This window comes from Oncorhynchus gorbuscha, linkage group LG12 (genome assembly GCF_021184085.1).
Source record: "Oncorhynchus gorbuscha isolate QuinsamMale2020 ecotype Even-year linkage group LG12, OgorEven_v1.0, whole genome shotgun sequence".
NCBI lineage: Eukaryota > Metazoa > Chordata > Actinopteri > Salmoniformes > Salmonidae > Oncorhynchus > Oncorhynchus gorbuscha.
Window position 1 is genome coordinate 69,666,093 of NC_060184.1, and position 25,551 is coordinate 69,691,643.

The 25,551-nt window shown below is 44.0% G+C and overlaps 1 protein-coding gene across 3 annotated transcripts; it reads left to right on the forward strand.

Annotated features, from left to right (window-relative positions):
• LOC123991330 (centrosome and spindle pole-associated protein 1) lies at positions 1 to 25,130 on the forward strand. 3 transcript variants are annotated; one of them, XM_046292817.1, is made up of 31 exons: positions 1 to 125; positions 348 to 448; positions 616 to 706; positions 875 to 978; positions 1,314 to 1,394; positions 1,797 to 1,889; positions 2,076 to 2,470; positions 3,482 to 3,580; positions 4,256 to 4,347; positions 4,956 to 5,052; positions 5,208 to 5,265; positions 5,811 to 6,178; positions 6,288 to 6,406; positions 7,340 to 7,427; positions 7,692 to 7,812; positions 8,587 to 8,625; positions 8,813 to 8,960; positions 11,250 to 11,381; positions 11,492 to 11,604; positions 11,820 to 11,969; positions 12,230 to 12,373; positions 12,467 to 12,580; positions 12,927 to 12,993; positions 13,194 to 13,323; positions 13,889 to 14,037; positions 20,145 to 20,282; positions 20,365 to 20,408; positions 20,548 to 20,611; positions 21,121 to 21,242; positions 21,775 to 21,931; positions 23,358 to 25,130. In XM_046292817.1, the coding sequence occupies exons 1-31, from the start codon at positions 80 to 82 to the stop codon at positions 23,573 to 23,575; spliced, it is 3,882 nt and encodes a 1,293-aa protein (XP_046148773.1). In that variant the 5' UTR covers positions 1 to 79; the 3' UTR covers positions 23,576 to 25,130. The 3 variants fall into 3 exon arrangements, with proteins under 3 accessions (XP_046148773.1, XP_046148774.1, XP_046148775.1); XM_046292818.1 differs by lacking the exon at positions 8,587 to 8,625; XM_046292819.1 differs by lacking the exons at positions 1 to 125; positions 348 to 448 and having other exon boundaries at positions 614 to 706; positions 1,314 to 1,374.
• Positions 25,131 to 25,551: the final 421 nt, after the last annotated feature.

Sequence of the window (25,551 nt, forward strand, 5' to 3'; positions counted from 1 at the left end):
CATCCTGATAAAAAAACGTATTGAAGTTCTTGTGGCGGTGCGAAGTCTCGCGACCCTGCGGAACTGGCGAAACCACTTGATGGTCATTCATTCAGATAGCGCACTTCACAAAGATTGTTCATGCGGTAAGGTACCATGTTGGTTTGGGTTAATATTTCCCTAAACGTGTTGCACGAAGAAGAAAAAAATAGTTTTGGGACAACTTTCTAACATTCGCAAGGACTGTAATTCAAATGAGCTAACGTTAGCCATTTAGCTTTGTGTATCCTGGTTGCCTAACAACGGAAATATGGATGCTCTATCCTAGCTTTTTCCTCATTTCGAGCATGTATTTGTATTTTATGCAGAAATGGATAACCTAGATCGTTTTTTGGAGGAACATACAGCCAATGTGGCTAAAGAGAGGGCATGTTTGGAAGAGGAGGAACCACCTTACATGACAATCAAGGTGTGTAATTGTGCCAATGTAATAATGAGTAATGGTCAGCAAACTCCAAATGTTTGGCCAGATGTTAGTTTCATGTTAAAAGCTTTCCTCAAATGTTGTCAGTGATTTAATTACATAAATGATTGAAGTAAATGGCCAATATTATCTTTATTTTCCCACTGCAACAGACAAAGTCAGACAATGTAAACTCTGTAAAGGAGAACGCTGCTCCATTTGACTGGGCATCAACTCAAAGAGGACATCCAAACCCTGGCAGAGGTACAGTGTAGCCTATGGTTCTATGACCACCACCATCGTCAGGAATGTGACAAATACAGTTTGATTTGATTTGAATTGTCATGGGGCAAGGTGTGGTTTGTTTTGTGTCTGTGGAATTGCTAGTGATATGCAACACTTATTAATGATTAAAGTCAGATTTTTTTCCAGAGGAAAGCTCAGGATTAAGTTTGCAGTTGGGAGCAGAATATGAGCAGAAGAAGCAAAAACTCAAGCAAGAGCTTCGTTTGGACTACAGACGATATATGGCTCAGGTTTGCTGTAGTTATGTTTAGAACACAATCTATTATACTGTTCCTTACTAAGGTACCATGATGGGTATAACAAAAATAACCGTAAGTTTCTAACTGCATTTTCTTAGTTCTCACAATAACTTGCAGGAAGGGAAGAAAGGTAGGGAATCCCCTTCTCTAACTGTCCACATCACATCAGCTGAGGTGTTATTGAAAGTAGCCTTTAAAATGGAAGTTCCTTTGAAGAACAGAGTTTGGGTTGGATCCATCGTTACAGGAGAATGTATTAAAACAGATCGTTGTCCCCCTTTTGTTATTCCATGTGTCACACTGACCCTTCCAATCTCTAACTTTAGAAAAAGGATCTGCATGCTGGTGAACCCGGCCCACAGGCTCAAGGCCTCTCCTTACCCATCGGTGAGAGGAGATTTGTCAAGGTAGCCATTTAGTGTGTGTGTGTGTTTGTGTGTGTGTGTGTGTGTGTGGACATATTTTAGTTGGAGTAAACAGAATGCCAGGTCGCCATGGCCAGGCTAACATACCGACCAAGCCCTCTTTCATTGCACCGAGAGGCCCTTTTACCTTAGAATGACTTAAGGAGTGATATAGTACAGTAGTTTACATTTGTTTCCCAATGTTGATTGTGCAAGATAAGATTTGATGTCCCACAGAAACTAATTTAGTTGACACTTGTGTATGCTGGCATTCTGTAGCTAACTTAGCATCAGGTTTACCTGGTAAAATAAAGCAAACTAAAATATTGTTCAATTTATATTTTTTTTAAACAACTGAATGGCTTGTGATTTGAAGATGGGCAAGTTTGTGTTGTCTTTCTCCAGGACAAATTAAGAGATGAAAGAAACAAGGAATACAACCTCTTCCTTAATGGACAGTCAGGGCAAATAAGGAGACTACTTTCAAATGCCTCTCAGGTAACAATATATTATGCATACCTAGAATAAGATGTATGTGTTTTTTATGAAAATATCTGTACCTATTCAATGTGTTTTTTAATAAGTTTATGTTTGAGTCTCCTGTTTATTGGCTACATTTGACTAAGATCCTACAGCATGTTGCCACATTTTGAACATTTAACACATCTCTTTCCTGATTCACAGGTGCAGGCCCCGGAGACTGTGAGTCCAACTGTACTGTATTCTCCCCCAGCCATACCAGAGGCCCAGCATAACACCCAGCTTAACCAAGAAGGCCAGCCTTGGGAGCGACTCCCATCCAGGAGGAACGTTGCCACCCTAACCGACAGGGGGACAGGGACAGAGGGTCAGGCCCCACGAGGGCGGAGGCACTGGGAGCACCACAGACCAGAGGAGTCCCTGGAGGACTGGGAGAGAAGGAGGCCCAGGAGGAGAAGCAGGCACAGGGATGAGTACAACTCTGAGGAGGAGGAAGAAGAGGAGTTTGAGTTCTTGGAGAGGGGGAGATCCAGGTGGAGCCGAGAGCCAGAGTACACTGGGAGAAGAGAGAGGAGAATAGTTCATCACAGCCCTGACAGGTGCTTCTCAGGAGAGTTGATCAGATCCAGCACTACCCCATCTATAAGCTATGGGTTTTTTTCTGTCGGCAAACTACCTGCCGCTGTAAAGAAATGCACTGAGTGTACAAAACATTATGAACACCTGCTCTTTCCATGACAGGCTGACCAGGTGAAAGCAATGATCCTTTATTGATGTCACATGTTAAATCCACTTTAATCAGTGTAGATGAAGGGGGGGGAGACTGGCTAAACAATGATTTTAAGCCTTGAGACATGGATTGTGTATTTGTGCCATTCAGAGGGTGAATGGGAAAGACCAAAGATTTAAGTGCCTTTGAACAGGGTATGGTAGTAGATTCCAGGCGCATTGGTTTGTGTCAAGAACTTTGATGCTGCTGGGTTTTTCACGCTCAACCGTTTCCTTGTCTCAAAAATGGTCCACCACCCAAAAGAGATCCAGCCAACTTGACACAACTGTTGGAAGGAAGCATTGGGGGGAGCGCATCTCAAGAAGGTGTTCTAAATGTTCTGTACACTGTGTAAATATATAGCTGTCATTGTAATCTTCCTGAACAGGAAGATTACAATGATAGCTATATATTTACACAGTGTACAGAACATATATATATATATATATATACACACACACATACACTGTGGTTGGAATAATATTGTGAAAATTATGATAATGCACTATTAGTGTATTAGCAGTTTAAAAGACCACTTGAATTTTCAGCCTGTTTTGGCCTGCCTGGTGGCAACACCAGGTGGGAAATTAGTTAAGAGACTGATAAGAAAGAGGATTCCAAACCTCTCTGCCAATATCAGCTCATTTTCAGGTTTCTCCTCCACTCCCAGAAAGTCCGAGCAAAGTTCTTCCTTGAGAAATTGATATTTGCTAAGAAGCAATTTTTCTTTCTTTTTGACAATTTTTATTGAAAATAATGACAGTAAGGTATTTAATTGTTATCTAGAAATTATTTGATATTGAGATAAAAAAAATATTTAAGTATTTTCTTTCTATGGCAGAGTTCTGCGGGAGAGGAGGGAGGTGGAGCCGCCTGTTGTCCATGAAGAGAACTTCAGAGACCGGATCAGAAAGTTCCAGTCGGTGACACCAAAACCCAAGTACTGAGTGACCCAATGGAATTAAACTCATTAGATCAGTCAGAGCCTGTTTCCTTAACTAAAATTGAGGGCAAATGTATTAAATGGCCACTAAGGTAATCACTTTAGCAGAGTTGGCCATCACGTATATAAAACCTCTCTATCGATCTGTTCCTGTATTGATTGTTGAGGAAGACTACAAAGGAAGCAGAACTGTAATGTACAAGATTTATCTTTAGTCCCGACTCCATGCTTGTTTATTTATTGCATTCCTGTGTAAAATATTTTGTTCTTCCATTGCATTTGATTGTCATGCCATTTCTGTGCTTCTAAGTATAACCACTGTTCAATAAGCTGTGTAAGAGAGCATTCCCTCTCATTGAGGTTTGGGTTTTAGCCCCAGGCAGACACTCACTTCAATTCCATCAGGGGAGCTGCATTGATTTGACTGTGATGGGTCTTTACTCTTTAGTGTCTGGGTCACTGGGTAAAGAGAAGACTGCAGTCAGACACAGGGATCTGTTGTGGTAGTGTGTGAGGTGCTGGTGGTGATGCGGGTTGACTTGGGTGGGGCTGCGAGCAGTACTGATTGGCTAGGCCATGTCTTTTATGAGGTGGTTCATTGATTGGGTGAACTGAGCTGCAGACGTTTACCTAGCTACTGTCTGTCTATGTAACGGTGTAACTGTTCTCCAGTGCTGTGATGCCAGCGGCCATGAAGACCGCCGAGAGATCTAGGTCTGCAGCCCACAAGGACAAGGCCCAGTTTTTCACTGGACTCATGATCGGTAGGAGACACTGATTTAATGCATGTGTGTGTTCAGGTCTGATCTTTAGATACAGGTAGGCTATATCTATATACCGGTAGCTGTAACTAATAACATTAGATGTGTTATGTATGTGGCCATATGAGAAGTGCGTAATGTGAATACATACATTACAGGTTACCCATCATTATGTAGAATGTGTAATGTACAATTTGTATTTTGTATAAAGCAGTACTGTGTGTCTGGGACATTTAAAGTTAATTTAATTAACATAAATGTGAAACGTCATTAGCTGTAACACGGGGGGGGAAAACTACAGCTGCTGGATCATTTTTTGGGGGGGTGAATTATTATTTTGGGTACCAAAAAATACTCCATACCAAATTTGAACATCTAAAACTTAGAAAATATAATGGACTTATATATTTGATATTGTCAAATAACTTCCCTTTTTTCTGACTCACAAATAGATTTTGACAAACAATTCTGTCCAAAAGAAATTTGTGCGGGCCTACGTTGAATTTTGAAATCCCGATATGGTCCTCGAGCCAAACAGTTTACCCATCTCTGCTCTAACACACATTTGTTAAGTTGAATGGCTATTTGTTATGTGTTGGGATTTTTCTCAGGGGAAACAGAGGGGGATGTGGCCACACAGAGGCGGAAGGACCGCTACAGACAGGAGCTGCTGGAACAGATGGCTGAGGGACAGAGGAACAAAAAGAAGTGAGTTTAACACGGGGAGATTTCATGGTATCTTTCACACCCGTATGGGTCAAGTTGGTTGTTAGATATGACCAGGGCCTTATGTTGGGTTATAAACCGTGAATGTCAGTGAATAGTGTTTAAAAATGGTTTCAATGTTTGATTTTTTTTTTTAGAGAGAAGGATCTTGAGCTGAGGGTTGCTGCCACTGGGGCGATTGACCCAGAGAAACAGGTAAAAGGGTTTGTTAATATTTTTCAAGGTACTGTATTGTCCCTGAAATGCATACTGTATGACATTTGGGTTATGAAAGTATGGTTAACCATATGAAAGAGAATATAAGGTCATGACTTAACAAATATGCTGTGGTGGTAACAATGTTGTAATGATGTGTACTCTTACGTTTTGCCAGAATGTAAATCATGAATTTCAAGCTCTGGAGAAACAAACAAATATGTCATAACAAGATGTTTGTTTGTTCACTCATTTCCAGTGACTGTTTTGACTTGGGTTTTTATGTTTTCAGAAAAGACTTTGCATCATGTCTGACTAGCTTGTCAAGTCTTTTGGAAAGTAGCCCTTCTCACAACAATGGCATGATCAGCGCATTTCACATCGCTCTGAATCAATTACACTGATAATCCATTAATATATTTCTGCCCCTGAATTACTTTGTACTTTACCATAGATGGTGATTAAACTTTCACTCTGATGTATTCAAGTGTTCCATAATTTTTGCCCACATGAGTCACATAGTCTCTTTCCACGTGTACTCCCAGCCTGACCGCATTATGCAGTTTGGGGCGGTGAACCGCGAATATGAGGGCCGGAGACGTGACATCCCCTATAGACCCGGAGGAGGCCTGGACGCCCTGGGGACCAACTCTAGCCCTAGGCCCCACCAGGAGTTGCCCGAGGCGGGCACAGAGGAGAGAGGTCCCCCTGGTAGGCCCCGTGTTGCCTTCCCCTCCCCTCCAATGGACTACACTAACATCCTGGGCCATCTAACAGGGGCAGGGGGGCCGCGGTTAGAGATGGGGGCTGGAGCGAGATTAGGGGCAGGCATGGGGGTGCCTGGGGGTGCCCCTCTCAATGAAGACTTCCACAGGAGCCTCTCTAGTACCCTGGGAGAGATAGTCGCCCCAAGGTACAGTGAAACAAGATGGGGTAACAAAAGTACATCTTTACTTGGTCAGTTGTTGTGTTTTTTTGAATGTGTATACTTAAATTGTGTGTGTGTGTGTTGCTTTTTCCAGAATTGCTAGCTTACCTCCTCCATTGCCGCCCACTCTAACTGATGCCTACAGGACTCCGTATGATGAGGCCTATTACTACTATGGAGCAAGGAATCCCCTGGACAAAAATCTGCTCTACTGTTAGTATCTCAGTTAACAACTGGGAAAAATATACTGTACTGTGTTTTGGTAAAGAGGCCTTGTGACAGGATTTGACCATAATCCTTTTCTCTCTTCTTATTTTGCAATATTGTGCACTCTGAGCTTTAGGATCTGGCTATCCTTAGAATTAGACAGATTTATTACAGACAATTGTGATTCACTGTCATTGAAATCTCTTGGTAATATATGTTGACTCCATTGTCTGCGAGGAGTAATCCACCAAGCCTTAAATAAACCCCCCGAGACTCTCCATGGAGGGTCATTACCATTTTATTATGAAGCCACTATGTCACCAGATCATGGGCCAACAGGGCTTGGCACTGTTTCCCATAACGCTCATATGACCCACTCATGATTTATATGGCTCATGGACAGACAGCTTATTGGAAATTAGTTCCACAGACTCCCAGACCAGATGTATGTGAACAACTGCATCCAATATGCTCCACTTCTGGAGAAATGCCTCCTATTGTTCAATAGCCAATACTCACTATACTTGATCAAATGGGAAGGTATCCAGCCAGGGCAGTGGTGGCTGGTTGTACTTTTAAATGGGGAAGACAGGTTCATAGTAAGACTGGAAAGGAATGAATGGAATGGTCTCAAACACAAACACCTGATTTCCATGTGCTTGTTACCATTCCATTCATTATTATAAGCTGTCCTCCCCTCACCAGCCTCCTCTGATCCAGGGGTGTGTGTGTGAGTGTGTGTGTGTGTCCCGGGCAAAGACCTGAGTGCTGCTGTTCTGTGCCAAAACATGACAATCTACTAACTTAGCTTGAGAACACCCGTTGTAGCTGCATTCGTTACTTCAGTAAAGGTCTGACAATGTTTTGGACACTTTTTTTGTTGGTGTGTGTTGATTTGATATCCAACTGATATAGTGTTCTCCTATCTTTCCCTTTTAGATGGACCTCAAGGAGGTGGAGGGCAGCCCATGGTCTTCCCAAATCTGCCTCCAGGAATGATGCCTCCACCTGGACATCAAGGGGCCCGGTGGGTATCCTTAGTACAGGAATTCCATACCTTTCCACATTGTCTGGAGACCTGCACACAAGTCACCCACTCACACACAATCACACAACTTTGTTTTCATACAGCTCATTGCTAAGTAACACAACTTCAGGTTTGAGTTATTTAAAGAAACAGAAGAGGGCACCCTAAGCAAGCATTGAGAGCTGTGTGTAGGCTATATGTCTCTCACAACTAGGGGTATTGTGTTGATATGGTTACCCATAATGTTTGAATGTCTTTCTCCAGAGGAGCCTATCCGCATGCTGTGGCCCTCCCTGGAGCTGGGCGGGGTGTTGGGGCGATAGGAGAGAGGCCCAAGCAGTCCAAGGAGAGTGTGTTGAACTACAAGGAAGCACTGAGACAACAGGTAGGCTACACATTGTAAAATGTATTTAAACATTGTTTAAACAAGGGAAAATCCCATTCATATAAACAATATCACAGGACATTATGATACATTATAAAGTGGGTGGTTCGAGCCCTGATTGCTGATTTGGCTGAAAGCCGTGGTATATCAGACCGTATACGATGGGTATGACAAAACATTTATTTTTACTGCTCTAATTACGCAGGTAACCAGTTTATAATAACAATAAGACACCTCTGGGGTTTGTGATATATTGCCAATATACCATGGCTAAGGGCTGTGTCTGGGCTTCAATTTCTCCCCAGCTGTGGTATGGAGGCGGGGTAAGAGTGATGGAGTGATGGAGGGGTGTGTTAGCCATACTCTCATAGTGTGATAAAAGAATGAGAGGAAAGTCTACCTCACCTTACTGACTCCCTCTCTCTCCTTCACCCATTCTCTCTCTCTGCTGGCCATCTCTGTGGACTCACAACTGGCCAAGATTGACCAAGTCCAGTTTTAGTGAAGAATAAACCATTAAATATTGATCCAGTTTCTTAGTCATCACAGCATTATTATGTGGACCAATAACTGCATATTTGGGAAAATATCAAAATGTTTTGCTGTGTTGTGCGCTACTGAACATGACCCTGTGAGAGTGAAGGTGGAGGGCGGCTTAGTGAGATGCTAACTCTGCTAGCTAGCGGCGTCAGACTGTTTTGTTTCCCTCTGCTGATGCCAGAGGAACAGGAAACCAATGATTCAGATTAGTGACAGACTGCAATATTTTGACAGGAAGAGATCAGGCGTGAGTGGAGTCAGCACTTTTCCAAGGTAAAGTGAATACAGCAGGAATATCACAAGGGCAGTAGAAAAGAGGAACACATTTAATTTCCTACATACTGTATAGCTCAGATTGAATAGATTGACTTTTTCTTATCTCTCAAATTAACTCAGATATTTTTTTAAAATTAAATTTAATGACCAGTACTTGATGGCATCTTCCCCCCTCTGGCCACAGATCCAGGAAGGAGAGGAGCGAAAAAGACAGGAGAGGGAGAAAAGGGATCGCTATGATGCCAAGATCGAGGCTGAGATGAAGGCCTATGATCCCTGGGGGAAGGGGGGAGGAGGGGCCCCTCTCAAAGACGACAGGGGAAATCTCATCAGTACGTCACCTTTTTAATTTATATAAACTCAGCAAAAAAATAAACGTCCTCACTGTCAACTGCGTTTATTTTCAGCAAACTTAACATGTGTAAATATTTGTATGAACATAACAAGATTCAACAACTGAGACAAAAACTGAACAAGTTCCACAGATATGTGACTAACAGAAATGGAATAATGTGTCCCTGAACAAAGTGTGGGGGGGGTCAAAATCAAAAGTAACAGTTAGTATCTGGTGTGGCCACCAGCTGCATTAAGTACTGCAGTGTACCTCCTCATGGACTGCACCAGATTTGCCAGTTCTTGCTGTGAGATGTTTCTCCACTCTTCCACCACGACACCTGCAAGTTCCTGGACATTTCTGGGGGGAATGGCCCTAGCCCTAACCCTCAATGGGATTGAGATCCGGGCTCTTCGCTGGTCATGGCAGAACACTAACATCCCTGTCTTGCAGGAAATCACGGACAGAAAGATCAGTACGGCTGGTGGCATTGTCATGCTGGAGGGTCATATCAGGATGAGCCTGCAGGAAGGGTATCACCAGGGATGTCTTCCCTGCCTGCAATGACAACAAGCTCAGTCCGATGACGCTGTGACGCACCGCCCCCAGACCATGACGGACCCTCCACCTCCAAATCGATCCCACTCCAGAGTACAGGCCTCGGTGTAATGCTCATTCCTTCGACAATAAACGCGAATCCGACCAGTGAAGGGCACCGTTTGCCAGTCCTGTCCGGTCGGTGGGTTTGTGCCCATAGGTGCCCATAGGTGACGTTGTTGCCGGTGATGTCTGGTGAGGACCTGCCTTACAACAGGCCTACAAGCCCTCAGTCCAGCCTCTCTCAGCCTATTGCGGACAGTCTGAGCACTGATGGAGGGATTGTGCGTTCCTGGTGTAACACGGGCAGTTGTTGTTGCCATCCTGTACCTGTCCCGCAGGTGTGATGTACCGATCCTGTGCAGGTGTTACACGTTGTCCTCGCAGTGGCAGACCATCAGCTGTCTGTCCTGTGTCCCTGTAGCGCTGACTTGGGCGTCTCACAGTATGGACATTGCAATTTATTGGATTGGCCACATCTGCAGTCCTCATGCCTCCTTGCAGCATGCCTAAGGCACGTTCACGCAGATGAGCAGGGACCCTAGGTATCTTTCTTTTGGTGTTTTTCAGAGTCAGTAGAAAGGCCTCTTTAGTGTCCTAAGTTTTCATAACTGTGACCTTAATTGCCTACTGTCTGTAAGCTGTTAGTGACTTAATTGTTTATGGTTCATTGAACAAGCATGGGAAACTGTGTAAACTCTTTACAATGAAGATCTGTGAAGTTATTTGGATTTTTAAGAATGATCTTTTGAAAGACAGGGTCCTGAAAAAGGGACATTTCTTTTTTTGCTGAGTTTATCATAGTCGTTAGTCCTCTTTAGTTGCTCTGTCTACCGTTAGATTTAGGTTTATTCACATACGTAGCAACTGTAAAAACCAAAATGATAACTTCTCTGAATTTGTCTATGAAACCTTAGTTTTCAGTCACTTGATTTAGTCTAGAATGCTGACCACACCGCTCCATCGCACGTGTGTTGATTTTGTCCACCCACACCAGATGCGAACCAGGATATGCAGGTTGAAATATCCAAACAAACTCTGAACCAACTGTATTAATTTGGGGACAGGTCAAAAAACATTAAACATCTATGGCAATTTAGATAGCTAGCTTGCTGTTGCTGGCTAATTTGTCCTGGTATATAAACATTGGGTTGTTATTTAAGCCTGAAATGCACAAGGTCCTCTACTCCGACAATTAATCCAAGGATAAAAGGGTAAACCGAGTTTGTTTCTAGTAATCTCTCCTCCTTCAGGCTTCTTCTTCTTCTTTGGACTTTATATGGCGGTTGGCAACCAACTTTAAGGTGCATTACCACCACCGACTGGACTGGAGTGTGGACCTCAGTTCATCTTTCAATCACCCACATGGATATATGCTCCTAAAAACCAATGAGGAGATGGGAGAGGCCGGACTTGCAGCGCGTCAAGCGTCACAAATAGAACCAAGTTCGTTGACACGCGCAAGCAGTGTTGGTGCAATGATTGAATAACATGAATGTGTAAATTTATTTTGCAATGCACGCAACGCCGGCGTTGTGGTCAGCATGTAAGCCTCCAGGTTATTTCTCTGTCAACATCTCTGTTGTCATTGCATTGGCCATGGTGTGAGGAGGCACTGTAGCGTAAGCTGTGAGTCACCACTACATTGAAAGTCTCTCTGTAGCTGATAACGATGCCTCCATGTTTCCAGGTGATCTGAACAGAATGCACAGGATCAACAAGGAGGTGTACGTAAACCCAGAGTCCAGGGACAGGAGATGGCCGCCGGGCTCTGTAGGCAGGATTGGAGGTGGAGGGGGACTTACCCCCAGGGGAATATCAGGTAGCCCAACTCTCACAGGCAGTCTGTAAATGTCAGTTTTCACTGTCCTGATCTTTTGTATGTATGTGTGTGTGAATTGATGAGTCACCCCTCTCCATCCGTCCCTGTAGGTTTCTCCTTTGCCCAGACGTCCCAGTTCGCCCGTAGCAACGTGTTCAGTGATCAGCCTACTCCACAGCAACTCCAGGATCAGGACACATACAAAGACTACCTGAAGCAGCAGGTACCTGGCCCTACAGCCCTCAGCCTACACGCAGGGAGAACACCTCCACTGGCTGCACAAGAGTAACAATGGAACCATGCTATTGATCTGTGGATACTATGGATCAAACAAGAACCACAAAGGTTCTTGATAGGTGTTAAAAAGAGCCCATCCAGGCTGTGCTCACAGACCACGGTCAGACTGATGAACAGTGCTGTTTGTTTTGTGATGGACAGATCGAGGAGAAAAGGAGGAAGGAAGCGAAGGAGAGGGACCGTGAAAGGATGGAGGAGGAGAGGGAGGAGAAGAGGCTGGCAGAGCAGAGGGTTCTTATCCAGCAGGAGTTTGAGGAGGAGCAGCAGAGGAGAAAACGGAAGGAGGTCGAGGTGGGGTGGAGGTTATCATTTTTGATTAGATACATAATAATAATAATAATATATGCCATTTAGCAGACGCTTTTATCCAAAGCGACTTACAGTCATGTGTGCATACATTCTACGTATGGGTGGTCCCGGGGATCGAACCCACTACCCTGGCGTTACAAGCGCCATGCTCTACCAACTGAGCTACAGAAGGACCACATGAACCCACATTGGTTGAAGGATGCAAGTATTGAAACTAGATTCTGTATTTTCCCCTGCTTTAGCAAAGTGCCAAGAATGAAGAGCTGATCCGCCAGGCTGAGGAGCGCCGTAAGGAGGCTGACAGGAAGAGCAGGGAGGAGGAAGAGCGTGAGAGCAAGACCCTGAGACAGCAGGTTGAGAGGGAAAGACATGCGCGAAAGGAAGAGGTGTGTAACATGTTCAGAAAAGACTGGATACTGTAGAAACTACTTGGTGTTGTTAGCCGTCTGAGTGGGAGTTGTGCCATGTCCTTTATGCAGAGTCAGAGGGATCCTTCACCACCTATCCCAGCCCTGCAGAAGAGACTGGGGAAGCAGCACCTCACTCCCAGACCTCCCTCTGCTGTCAGCCAGCTCTCCTCTAGGGCCCTGTCTGTAAGTAACTTAGTCACTCTAACCCTAGCTTCATGTCCACACCCTGGCTTAACCCTAGCCACAACCCTGGTCGTGTTCGCCTGCTCAGACATGGCATGCAATTAACAATGGTTGTGTGCCAATTAATGGACTGTGCAGTCGGACACCAGATTGCTATAACCTATGATGTTGTAAGCTGATATGTAAAATACAGATCCAGGCGTTGTACGATGCTTCAGCAAAGCCTGGGCAGAGGCTTCATGTCCACACCCTGGCTCAACCCTAACCCTAACCTTACCCCTAACCCCTGCAGAGACACACACAAACACACATACACACTCACTCTCCTTGTTCCTTGTGTCCCCAGGAGCGTTCTATGTCAGCACCACACTCTCCACCTGTACCTGCCAGGAGAAACCAGCTCCGAGCCACAGGTTAGATAGAGCAGGGTTCCCAAAAACTTGTTCCTGGGGCCCCCCCTGTGTGCACATTTTGGTTTTTGCCTTAGCACTGAAAAAGACCACTCAAATAAATACTGGAGAAAAGACCTGACTTTACTGATATCTTCTCTCAACTATGTTTCTTTCCCTTTCTCCACGGTCTGTCTGTCTCTACCTGTCCATCTCCCTGCCAGAGGACCAGCAGCAGGGTGTGATCAGTGAGTTGTCCACGCTGCGGAGGCAGCTGCGGAGCGAACAGAGACGGCTGGAGGGGCAGCTGCTGCAGAGTGACAGAGAGGAGACAGACACACCCATCTCCACCAGGTAGGCAGGACAGACACACCCTTTACAGTAACACCAGGGCCACAGTAGGTCACGTTGACAAATCTAAACCATTTACCTTGAACAGTCTTGCCCTTATTGCCCAGGGTATGTGCAGGAGGAACAAACATTTCATGAATGGTGAATGCCCTTGGCTTCAAGAACAGAACTTTTCTTTGGTCACGCATGGTTCTTCAAAGTGCTGCATGTATTCAAACACTAGTGCACCTTAAGAGCACTGGAGAATATATCTTTGAGCCTCTGCCAGTTAGAAGGCTTTCCTCAGGTCATATAAGAAACCTATGCTGAATACCCAATCATGCCTGCTTCGGGTCTGAAAGAAACACTTGAAAGTGTCGAACATCCACAGGCCCAGGTGCTATAGCTTTATTCTGACTCATCCCTGGAACAATACACTGTAATCCATGTTAATTGAAAAAAACTGATTTACCAGGTACTTGTTTGTTCTGTAAGCTGTATGCTCGTCGGTGTATGGTTGCAAACAAAACATACATATTTTATAGGGGCGACTGTGGCGTGTTGATGTTCCATTCTGTGTTGTGCCCAGGCGCAGAGGGCGCCCCCATGGGGAAGTGTTTGAGATGGCACTCATCAGAGCCCAGGGGTCGTCCAGAAGACCCAACTCTGGAACGGCTGCTCCAGATGCCCATGTCAACATGCAGAACATCAGGGAGTTCAACCAGCTCAAATACAGAGGTAAGTCAATGACACACTCTTTATACTATAACTGGACATGTCTCCTCCCTCTCAGTTCTCATTCTCTTATTGATGCCCTCCCCAGATCAAATATAGAGGTTAATTGACAGCATACAGTGCATTCTGAAAGTATTCAGACCCCTTCACTGCTGCATCAGATGACCTGGCCTCCATAATCACCCAACCTCACCCCAATTGAGATGGTTTGGGAGGAGTTGGACCGCAGAGTAAAGGAAAAGTAGCCAACAAGTGCTCAGCATATGTGGGAACTCTTTCAAGACTGTTGGAAAAGCATTCCAGGTGAAGCTGGTTGAGAGAATGCCAAGAGTGTGCAAAGCTGTCATCAAAGCAAAGGGTGGCTACTTTGAAGAATATGAGATATATTTAGATTTTATTATCACTTTTTGGGTTACTACATGATTTCACATGTGTTATTTCATAGTTTTGATGTCTTCACTAATATTCTACAATGTGGAAAATAGTTCAAATAAAGGAGGTCAAGGAAGTGACCAAGAACCTGATGGTCACTGTGACAAAGCTCCATAGTTCCTCTGTGGAGATGGGAGAACTTTCTAGAAGGACAACCATCTCTGCAGCACTCCACCAATCAGGCCTTTGTGGTAGAGTGGCCAGACGGAAGCCACCTCTTAGTAAAAGGCACATGACAGCCCGCTTGGAGTTTGCCAAAAGGCACTTAAAGGACTCAGACCATGAGAAACAAGATTTGATGGTCTGATGAAAACAAGATTGAACTTTTGGCCTGAATGCCAAGCGTCACATCTGGAGGAAACCTGGCACCATCTCTACGGTGAAGCACGGTGGTGGCAGCAGCATCATGCTGTGGGGATGTTTTTCAGTGGCAGGGACTGGGAGGCTAGTCAGGATTGAGGGAAAGATGAACGGAGCAACATACAGAGAGATCCTTGATGAATACCTTCACCAGAGTGTTCAGCACCTCAGACTGGGGTGAAGATTCAGCTTCCAACAGGACAACAACCCTAAGCACACAGCCAAGACAACGCAGAAGTAGGTTCGGGACAGGTCTCTGAATGTCCTTGAGTGGCTCAGTCAGAGCCCGGACTTGAACCTGATTGAACATCTCTGAAGAGACCTGAAAATAGCTGTGCAGTGATGCTCCCCATCCAACCTGACAGCTTGAGAGGTTCTGGGAGAAACTCTCCAAATACAGGTGTGCCAAGCTTGTAGCGTCATACCCAATAAGACACGAGGCTGTAATCGCTACCAAAGGTGCTTCAACAAAGTACTGAGGAAATGGTCTGAATACTTATGTAAATGTGATTTCCCCATTTAATTTTTTTTTAATACATTTGCAAAAATGTATAAAACCTGTTTTTGCTTTGTCATTGTGGGATATTGTGTGTAGATTGATGAGGGAAAACTATATTTAATCCATTTTAGAATAAGGCTGCAACATAGCAAAATGCGGAAAAAGTCAAGGGGCCTGAACTTTCCGAATGCACTGTACATCCCATGCAATTACAAGCCTATACCCACATTTCTTTCTATAAGATAAACTCTATGATCCATTGCCAAGGTTTAGTTAATTCCTGCTGCTGCCCATCTGCTCTGTAAATTTAATCTAAGATCTTTTTTGTTGTTGAGGGATTCTGTGTTCTCTAGTTGCCAAGGTGACTGTCATTGTGGAATCCTGTTGTTTATGGTCAGGAATCCTTCTGCTATGATGCCGTTGGCTGTTGATGGAGCTAAATGAAACGCACACCATACTGAACTACCCTGGCATCATGGCTCAACTATTCTGTTTAGCTTGGCTGGATGTGCAGCCCTCATCAAGTCTCCTCTCCGCCACGCTATGGCATTACTCTCATGAGGTCATGGGTTGACTCATCTTAAAAGCCATCCATCGGTAACGGACAGTTTGGACGCATAAACACAGAGGGAGAGAACACAGGGCTGAAACAAAGGAAATTGCCTTTGAATGGATTCCCAGTGCTGAGTTTATTTGAGGGTCCAGAGAACACATAGACACACACAAACATTCCCAAGTAGGTGCTAGACAAGCCCAAGTCCTATCTATGTGTACAACAAAAATGGACCCTTCCCCACAACAATTGATCCCCTCCGTCCCACTCGGTTACTGTTGCAACCTCAGACAACCTTCCCGCCAGAGGCCCAATTCCCCCATCTAACCACTGGTGAAATCCCCTCACAATGATCTCAAAATGTTGAACACAGACGACCTACCCTTTGCTAATCAGGAGGTTTTCTGGTATGTTGCGGTGGACTGTCATTACAACTGCTTCAGGGGAACATGGTCAAATGAAGGTTGTAGTGTGGCTAGCCACTGGAAGATTCTGAAAGCACTGTTGGCATGAAGCCAAAGTTACTAGCCCCTTTTTGAGCTAATTAGTGCTCTCACAAATCATATCCTGATGTCGACAGCAGATGAGGGTTTTATTCATAACTAGCTTACATTTAGAAAAAACAAGGTATATTAACTTGCTAGATACCTAGCTAGTGTTAGCAATGTTGGGGGGCCAATAAGACTGAGAACTAGCTAGCAAACCAGCTGAGCTAGCAAACAATGTAACAAAAGTATCATTTCAGGATCTAAAAATACTCCAACAGGCTCTGCGTTTCAGGAATCACAGTAGCAAGTACCACTGGTGCACTGTTACATTATTTAGCCATTTAAACCATTTGTTTTTAGATGACCGTTCTCAGTTTTTGTAATGCCCTCAATGGCTATCATGTTTGTTTTTGTTTTTTTATATATATGTTTTTATTAACAACAAATCAATACATAAAGCACATGAGGGAATAGGGGGTACAATATCACATTACAATTACACAAGGACTCAATGGCTATCATGTGCTTCAAACATGAGCTTGTCCGAGGACGTCAGTTGCTATCCATTGGAGCGCTGTGATTGGTTGGCCAAAATTCTGGGGCTGGCTTAGTGAAGGGTCTGTATATTAGTGTGCCTGTACATTAGAGTGATGACAACATTGTATGCCTTTTATGTATACAGGGGCAGATTTTGTGATTTGGATGCCGGCGGTAGAGGCCATTCTGAGCCTCCATCCCTCCTCAGATTTGATTTATGGAATTTGTAGTAAAGACAAGTAATTTAATTGTACAAGTGTATTACCTTTTAATGTGCCATGACAACAACCAGTCATGATGTTTTCATCTGATTGTCAAACAAATCAATTCAAAATGTAGGTTACTTTTTGTACATTCATCCAAAATAATTCCAGCATCTGAACAGTGCACTATGCACCTGCCAATTTTGCTTCAATTCGCAAGTGATTGAAACTATCTCACCAGAGAAAGCATCCTATCGAGCGAAACAGTGCCCCGCTGTTTTACCATATGTAGCCCATGTATCTGATTCTGTCTGGCCCAAAATAGTATGAGATACCATAATCTTTTTAGCCAGACAGCATCAGATACATGGGCTACACATACATGTCCTCTGTCTTGACGACAATGGTAATATTATCAGCAGTCTTTTTACTAAATAAATGCGTATTGTATCCTCCTAGAGTCTAAGGGCCTGGAGCTAGGTTTCTATTAAGCTAACATATGGAATTGTTTTAAGATGGTCATACCAAGGATCATTTAGCTGTTTTATTTGGAGTTTTAGGACCCCTGTAGTATAAAAATTATTTGATGTAACATTGAATTTGGCCTTATTGCGGTTAGCCCATAGAAACGCATTGAATAACAGTCAAAAATAATATCAAAACGAATTATGTTTTGAAGTCTGTCCTATATCTGATAGATATAAGAAAGCGCAGGAAAATGTTAATTGTTATTGCTGTGGAATTACCCTTATACCTTTTACATGGAAATGCCCTATTCACATAGATTCAATTTTCAGCCCGGTACCTTCAGACGAGTCCCATGGCACTTGTGGGGGACAGAGAGCAAAACGGAGATCACCATTGTGTTCGCTACAGACGTTTTCATGAGCATCTTCGGGATGCTGTCTCCTGGTCTGACAAACACCTCTGTAGCTCGGCCACCTTCCACCTGAGATTCGGAAGGTCGACAAAAATACAAACATCTCTAGCTAAACAGACCGATTTGGGTGGGGATTTGTTTTTATTATTTATTATGCCTCAAGTGGAGCATTGTAGATTTCTTCTTATTTGTATTTATAAAAAAATATGCCCAGCTTACGGGGCACCTTGATTCGAGGCCTGAGGCAATTGCCGCCTCTACCTAATGGCAAGTCCGCCAGTGTGTGTATACTCCAGTGAGTGGAAACACATTGCTGTTGTGTGTGTGTGTGTGAGCAGAACATCTCTTGCCTCCAGTACTATAGCTCTCCAGAGGCCTACCTCAGAGCCGGCCTATGTCTTCCTCTCCTTTGCGGAGAAGTTGGGGTATAGTCATGCTCAAGTATGGTTGTCATGTCTTGACACAACAATTATGTTCCTTACAGTCCATCTGCAGCTCACTGCTCAGTGTCTAGACTGCGGAGTAGCTGAGTCACCATGGCACTGCCTCAGCGTATACAGAGTGTACAAAACATTAGGAACACCTTCGTAATTATTGAGTTGCACACCCTTTTACCCTCAGAACAGCCTTGATTTGTCAGGGCATGCTGGCCCATGCGGACTTCTATGCTTGTTGGCGGACCATTCTTGAAACACATGGGAAACTGTTGTGTGGAAAACCTAGCAGCTTTGCAGTTCTTGACACTCAAACCGGTGCGCCTGGCACCTACTATCATACCCTGTTCAAAGGCCCCTACTACCATACCCTGTTCAAAGGCCCCTACTACCATACCCTGTTCAAAGGCCCCTACTACCATACCCTGTTCAAAGGCCCCTACTACCATACCCTGTTCAAAGGCATCTACTACCATACCCTGTTCAAAGGCCCCTACTATCATACCCTGTTCAAAGGCCCCTACTATCATACCCTGTTCAAAGGCCCCTACTATCATACCCTGTTCAAAGGCCCCTACTACCATACCCTGTTCAAAGGCCCCCTACTATCATACTATCATACCCTGTTCAAAGGCCCCTACTATCATACCCTGTTCAAAGGCCCCTACTATCATACCCTGTTCAAAGGCCCCTACTATCATACCCTGTTCAAAGGCCCCTACTATCATACCCTGTTCAAAGGCCCCTACTATCATACCCTGTTCAAAGGCCCCTACTATCATACCCTGTTCAAAGGCCCCTACTATCATACCCTGTTCAAAGGCCCCTACTATCATACCCTGTTCAAAGGCACCTACTATCATACCCTGTTCAAAGGCCCCTACTACCATACCCTGTTCAAAGGCACCTACTATCATACCCTGTTCAAAGGCCCTACTATCATACCCTGTTCAAAGGCCCCTACTATCATACCCTGTTCAAAGGCCCCTACTATCATACCCTGTTCAAAGGCCCCTACTATCATACCCTGTTCAAAGGCCCCTACTACCATACCCTGTTCAAAGGCACTTAAATATTTTGTCTTGCCCATTCACCTTCTGAATGGCACACATACACAATCTATGTCTCAATTGTCTCAAGGTTTAAAAATCATTCTTTAAGCTGTCTACTCCCTTTCATCTACACTGATTTGAAGTGGATTTAACAAGTGACATCAATAAGGGGTCATAGCTTTAACCTGGATTCACCTGGTCAGTCTGTCATGGAAAGAGCTCCTAAAGTTCCTAATGTTTTTTTACACTCAATGTAGACTGATGGAGGGGTTGAGGACAAAGGATGTTTTCTGTTAGAGGTCGACTATCAGTTTAATCTTGGCCGCAGCTGAGCCTATACTGTAATACAGAGCTTAGCCTCTCATCATAGTGGACACTGGCCAGAGAGAGTCCTTCTGATTGGCTGGTGTGGGAGGAAATCCACTGTGATAGGCTAATCTGCATCCACCATTAGTGCTGCATCCGTACACATGACCACCACTGCACTGCCTGACATCTGTGTCGTGGTGAGGAGGTGGTAATCCTGAAGGCAGGGACTAAGCTGTGTGTGTGTGTGTGTGTGTGTGTGTGTGTGTGTGTGTGTGTGTGTGTGTGTGTGTGTGTGTGTGTGTGTGTGTGTGTGTGTGTGTGTGTGTGTGTGTGTGTGTGTGTGTGTGTGTGTGTGTGTTATAGACAGCGCATCTCGTGAGGAGGTGCATCATGTGTACCCTGACCCCCCCAGTGATGAACACAGTCTGGACATCCAGCAGCAGGCTCTGCTCAGGGAGCAACAACGCAGGATCAGGAACATGAGAAGAGGAGAAGAGTCAGGTCAGTCTCGCACGCACAGACAGAGAGAGAGAGAGAGCGAGAGACACACACTGTTCTTAATGTGTCTCTCCCATCTTGACAGACTTCTTTGAGCCGTATGTGGAGCGACAGCCTCGTTATCATCCTGTGAGTTCACTGTTCTCTTGTTACATCTGAGCCAGCTTCCTCTGGCCACTCCTGGCTGGGGAAACTCATGTCTGACTTTGTCCAGACTGAGATTTTTATAGGTGTCTGACTGGCTTTTATTCTGTGTCTATCCTGTCAGAGGGAGAAGCCAGGCCAAGACCACCAGAGAGTCTCTTTATTGGAGTCAGAGAGCGCTTTTATTGGTGAGCCTGCTGGGCATACAGCCTGTTTTTCTTTTGAGGTGTGGCCTGGTGTTGTCGGTGACTGAACAAATATTCTCCTGAGGACGTGCTTACTGGAAAGAAATGAATAGTGATACATTGGGGTACAGTATTACAATGAAGTGGATATGGGATGAACACACACATGCGCTACACTACAGCCAATTGAGGGGAGGGGCATTGGGCACGATCTGTGTAGCTGCCAATGCCAACACGGCACATGTGAAGCCAATGGCACCCACACAGCTGGTGCCAGTCCTGCAAGAGGGCAGAGAGCCTGTGCCAGCTGCATGGTGGGTTTAGCAAGACCGGACTGAGAGAGGAAGGTAGGAAGGGAATGTGCTGCAGCTGCTATAGTGTTAACCCCCCAATATTTCCCTCATATTTTTACCACTGCTGTAGCATGTTCATTTTAAAGAGACTTGGAGTAATTGCAATTCAGTCATCCAACCTTGCTTGTTTGTAAATGTGTTACTGTGCCGTGTCCTCAGATTACCCCAATGGTGACGCAGGGTCCCCATCCCCAATGCAAGCTCTTAACCTGAGGTCCAGACAGCCCTTAGCCCAGGAGAGGGAGAGCAGGAGGCCCGCCAGGAGAAGAGACTTTGAGGATGTAAGAGTCTATTCCAGAGGAGTGAAAGAAAGAGCCCTCATCACATAATTAGTGCCATTTCAACAGCTCTTTAATGAGTCCATTCATGTCCACCATTTGAGACCGGCATTGGGGAAAGGATTCTAGTGAAGATAAAACACAACTGTCCCTCTTTTCTAGGTTTTAGAATTAGAAGATAAGGGGAGATGAACAAACACATTTCATGGGTGGGGAACGAACGATCAGGCTTTCAACTCGCTCAAGCTGGGTAGTGCAGTAGCAGTTTTCCTCTTCATGTCAGTCATTGCAGAAATGTCCAGTTTATCAACTAGCTCATGTTAGCTAACATGTTTTAGCCCATCGATTTTGTTGAGTCACTCAGATATCGCATGAAGACATAAGACCTGCAAAATGTTCTCTCCACTAACAAGAGGGATGTGAACAGTTTGTGTGATGGACAAGTGTATATTCTCTCTGTAATCTTTAGTAACCTGTAATCTTTAGTAACCTGCTGTACTCAGAGATGTTGTGATGTTTCCATGTTATGGTCCAGGACATGGTGACTCCCGGTGGTCAGAGGGAGGACGAGGGCCAACCGGATGCCCAGTCTCTATTCTCTGTGGCCAGCCTTAACATTGAGGGGGTTAAGGACCGCAACCAGAGACGCATCCGCAGACTGGATGACTTCAACGACCACAACTGGAGATCAGGTGAGAGCGACATCAAATGTCTTTGTGGTTTACTTTATTACATTAAAGTACAGAACAGTTATTGACAAGGACATTCAATTCTACATTTAAAAAATATGTAATTATTTAACCTTTTTATTTAACAAGGCAAGTCAGTTAAGAACTAATTCTTGTTTACCCTGACGGCCTACCCCGGCAACGCTGGTCCAATTGTGCGCAGCCATATGGGACTCCTAATCACGGCTGGATGTGATGCAGCCTGGATTCGAACCAGGGACTGCAGTGACGCAGTGCCTTAGACCGCTGCGCCACTCGGGAGCCCAAATAAAAATATTTCTATATTGGAAAGACGCCAAGAGACAACAAAAGTCAAACATTTGGACACACCTACTCATTCCAGGGTTTTTCTTTATTTTTACTATTTTCTACATTGTAAAATAATGGTGAAGACATAAACTATGAAATAACACATATGGAATCATGTAGTAACCAAAAAATTGTTAAACAACATTCTTCAAAGTAGCCACCATTTGCCTTGATGACAGCTTGTACTTCCTTGGCATTCTCTCAACCAGCTTCATGAGGAAGCTGGTTGAGAGTTCCCACTTATGTTGAGCACTTGTTGGCTGCTTTTCCTTCACTCTGCGGTACAACTCATCCCAAACCATCTCAATTGGGTTGAGGTCAGGTGATTGTGGAGGCCAGGTCATCTGATGCAGAACTCCATCACTCTCCTTCTTGGTCAAATTTATTTAGTACTTTTTTGGTCACTTCATGATCCCATATGTGTTACTTCATAGTTTTGATGTCTTCACTATTATTTTACAATGTAGAAAATAGTAAAAAATAAAATAAAACCCTTGATTGAGTAGGTGTCAACTTTTGACTGGTACTGTATGTGTGTATATATATAGATATAGATATAGAGATAGATAGATAGATATAGATATATATATATATACAGTATAGTTAAACTAGGTCTTTAGAAAGAGGAGAGGCACTGTAATACAGTAACCTCTAGTGGAAGAGCGTTCTATGATGGCATGGCTATAGAGCACAGGCTGCCGGTTGCACCTTAATTGGGTGGGCTCATAGTAATGGCTGGAACAGAATGAATACAATGGTATTGAACACGTCAAATACACAGTTTCAATGTGTTTAATAACATTTAATTCACTCCATTCCAGCTATTATTATTATTATGAGTGTCCTCGCCTCAGCAGCCTCCTGTGCTTTATATATAACTGAATAGAGGTAGAGAGGACAAGGTTGTCCTCATCCTTAACACACCAAGAACTGCAAATCATTCACTACTGCAACATAGAGGCTTTTTGGTAGATTACTTTCTAAAATAAATGGCATGATAAATACAGATCTAGGTATCTCACGTTAGGATTGGGCCATCAGGTGTCTTTCTGTGTGAATGACAAGGCTTTCTGGTCTCCAGGAGGGCTGTCAGCAGATGAAGGAGACCACCTCTCACTGCGGTCCACCCCATACCACCCAGACAGGTGTGTGTCTGTGGAGACGGTTGCCACGGAGCCCTGGCTGCGGCCTGGCACATCGGACCCACTGAAGAGGTTAGGGACTGGTCAGAACCGGAGAGAGAGGCCGGTTACTAGAGACATCCTGGACGGGGATGGGCCCTCCACCTACCATGGATGACCTGTGACCTTTTTAGGTCTGTTGACCTCATCTACACATAGGATCCCTTTCTAATGCACTACTTCTGACTAAAGTCTGTGCCCTTGATTTCAAAGCCAAAGAGGTGTATTTTCTATATGCAGTCGATCCCTATTTCTCATTTTACAAAATGAACATGGGCTATATCTGTCTCGGGATCAGATGAGCGCAAAAAAACATCCATGTTTGTGCTTTTTACTCTGAAAAAACTATGAATGTAGCTTATGTATGTGTCCATTTTGACGATATAAAGCACGCAGAGGGGACGTCCTAATGGAGATGAGAGCGGTAGTAGCAGAGATATTTCAGTCTCTGTATACAACGGCTTTAGCCTGGGTACCAGTCTCTAGCGAACATTCCACTCGTTGTCATTGCCAAAGAGACTGGCCTTTTGGGCAATCTCAACGTTCAATATGCAGCCGGATTTACAGCGCAGTTGCTGATTGGTAGTTGGAAACAACATTCATATTTTCCATGGCAACGTTCTGGAACATGAGGTGCGTGCAAATTTGACGCCATATAGAATTAAAATTGGTGGATTAATAGCCCAGTCTGTGGATTAATTTCAAATTTACACATCTGTCTTCACTGTTCCCTTCTTGTGCAATTCATGCATCTCAGCTGGCATCTCCACTGGGCCCTTTTCCATCCTCTGTATTCCTTTTATAGCTCTTGAACCAGTAGCCTAGCCCAACGTCCCAGCAGTAGCAATATACAATAGTTTGGTCACTTATTTTGAGAAATAGAAAATATATTTTTGGGTTTCTCAAAATAATATATAAATATTTGAGGAAAGAATTGCCTTGCTCTTGCTTGCTGGATATGAAATAGGCTACATCATTCACAATGAACTGCTGGGGAACTTCGAATGGCGAGAGCTTCCCGGGTGTGACGCGATCACATTGGCTGGTGGTAAACATGAAATAAACTTAAATCCTCTGTTCTCCCAGCGCCAAATGTTTGTTTACAATGACATATATTACATCAGAAAGCCCAATGTTTCCAATCGCATCTATGAATGAAGTTTTCCAATCAGTCTCATTTGCATTAAACATTGTGACTGGAGGATAGCTGTGAGGGTTAGAAAATCAGGATCAATCTTCCCTTCGAGCTCATTAGTGATGATATAATCTTCATATTTGAAGATTGCCGAATGGCCAGTCTCTTTGGCAAGGAGTGGAATGATAGCTAAAGCTACAATGGCTCTGTGTAGTGAGGAGGAGCAGGGCAGCGTCAGTGAGTGTCTGCTCTGCTCAGAGTGAAGCCAGTAGACTGAAGAATTCCAGCACTGGGTCCTGAGCTGCACCACTCAGAGATACTGCAGAAGGGCTACGGTGTGGATGATGGCTAGGCTCTGGTCTGCTAATCTTTTGAATGTACTTTGGCAAAATTAATATATATTTAAAACGGAAAATGTGAATCTGATGTTAATGTTTGTATGTATCAAGTAAAGATGTGATTATATATATATATATATATATGAGAGAGAGAGAGAGAAATATTCAGGTTTTAAAAAATAAATTATTTTAATAATCTTGCCTTTCTCCAGGCTGGTCCTTGAAGCTTAGTCCGTTCCTTGTGAGGCAGACTCATATGGGTCTTTTGAGTCCCTTTGATATTTTAATAAGAAATTGTGAACTAATATTGAATTTTAAAAGCCTGTTATATTAAATGAAGTGCCCTTTTTTAATATAGACAACATGGATGGTTGAATAATTCTGTAATAAATTCAGCATATGGACATGTTCCTCTGTCAAACCCATTTCACTTCTAGGAAGATTTCAGTCCACTTAATCCCAAGTTTTCACCATCATACATCTGTCCCTCATTTTAAGGTCAACCCTGTTATGTGAACTGAACTCTAGTTTTAATATGGTGAAACTATTCCTTAACTATTGTTTTCAAAAGTGACATTGAACATCTAGTCAAATAATTTTCTGGTGTTTTGTGTTGGAAAA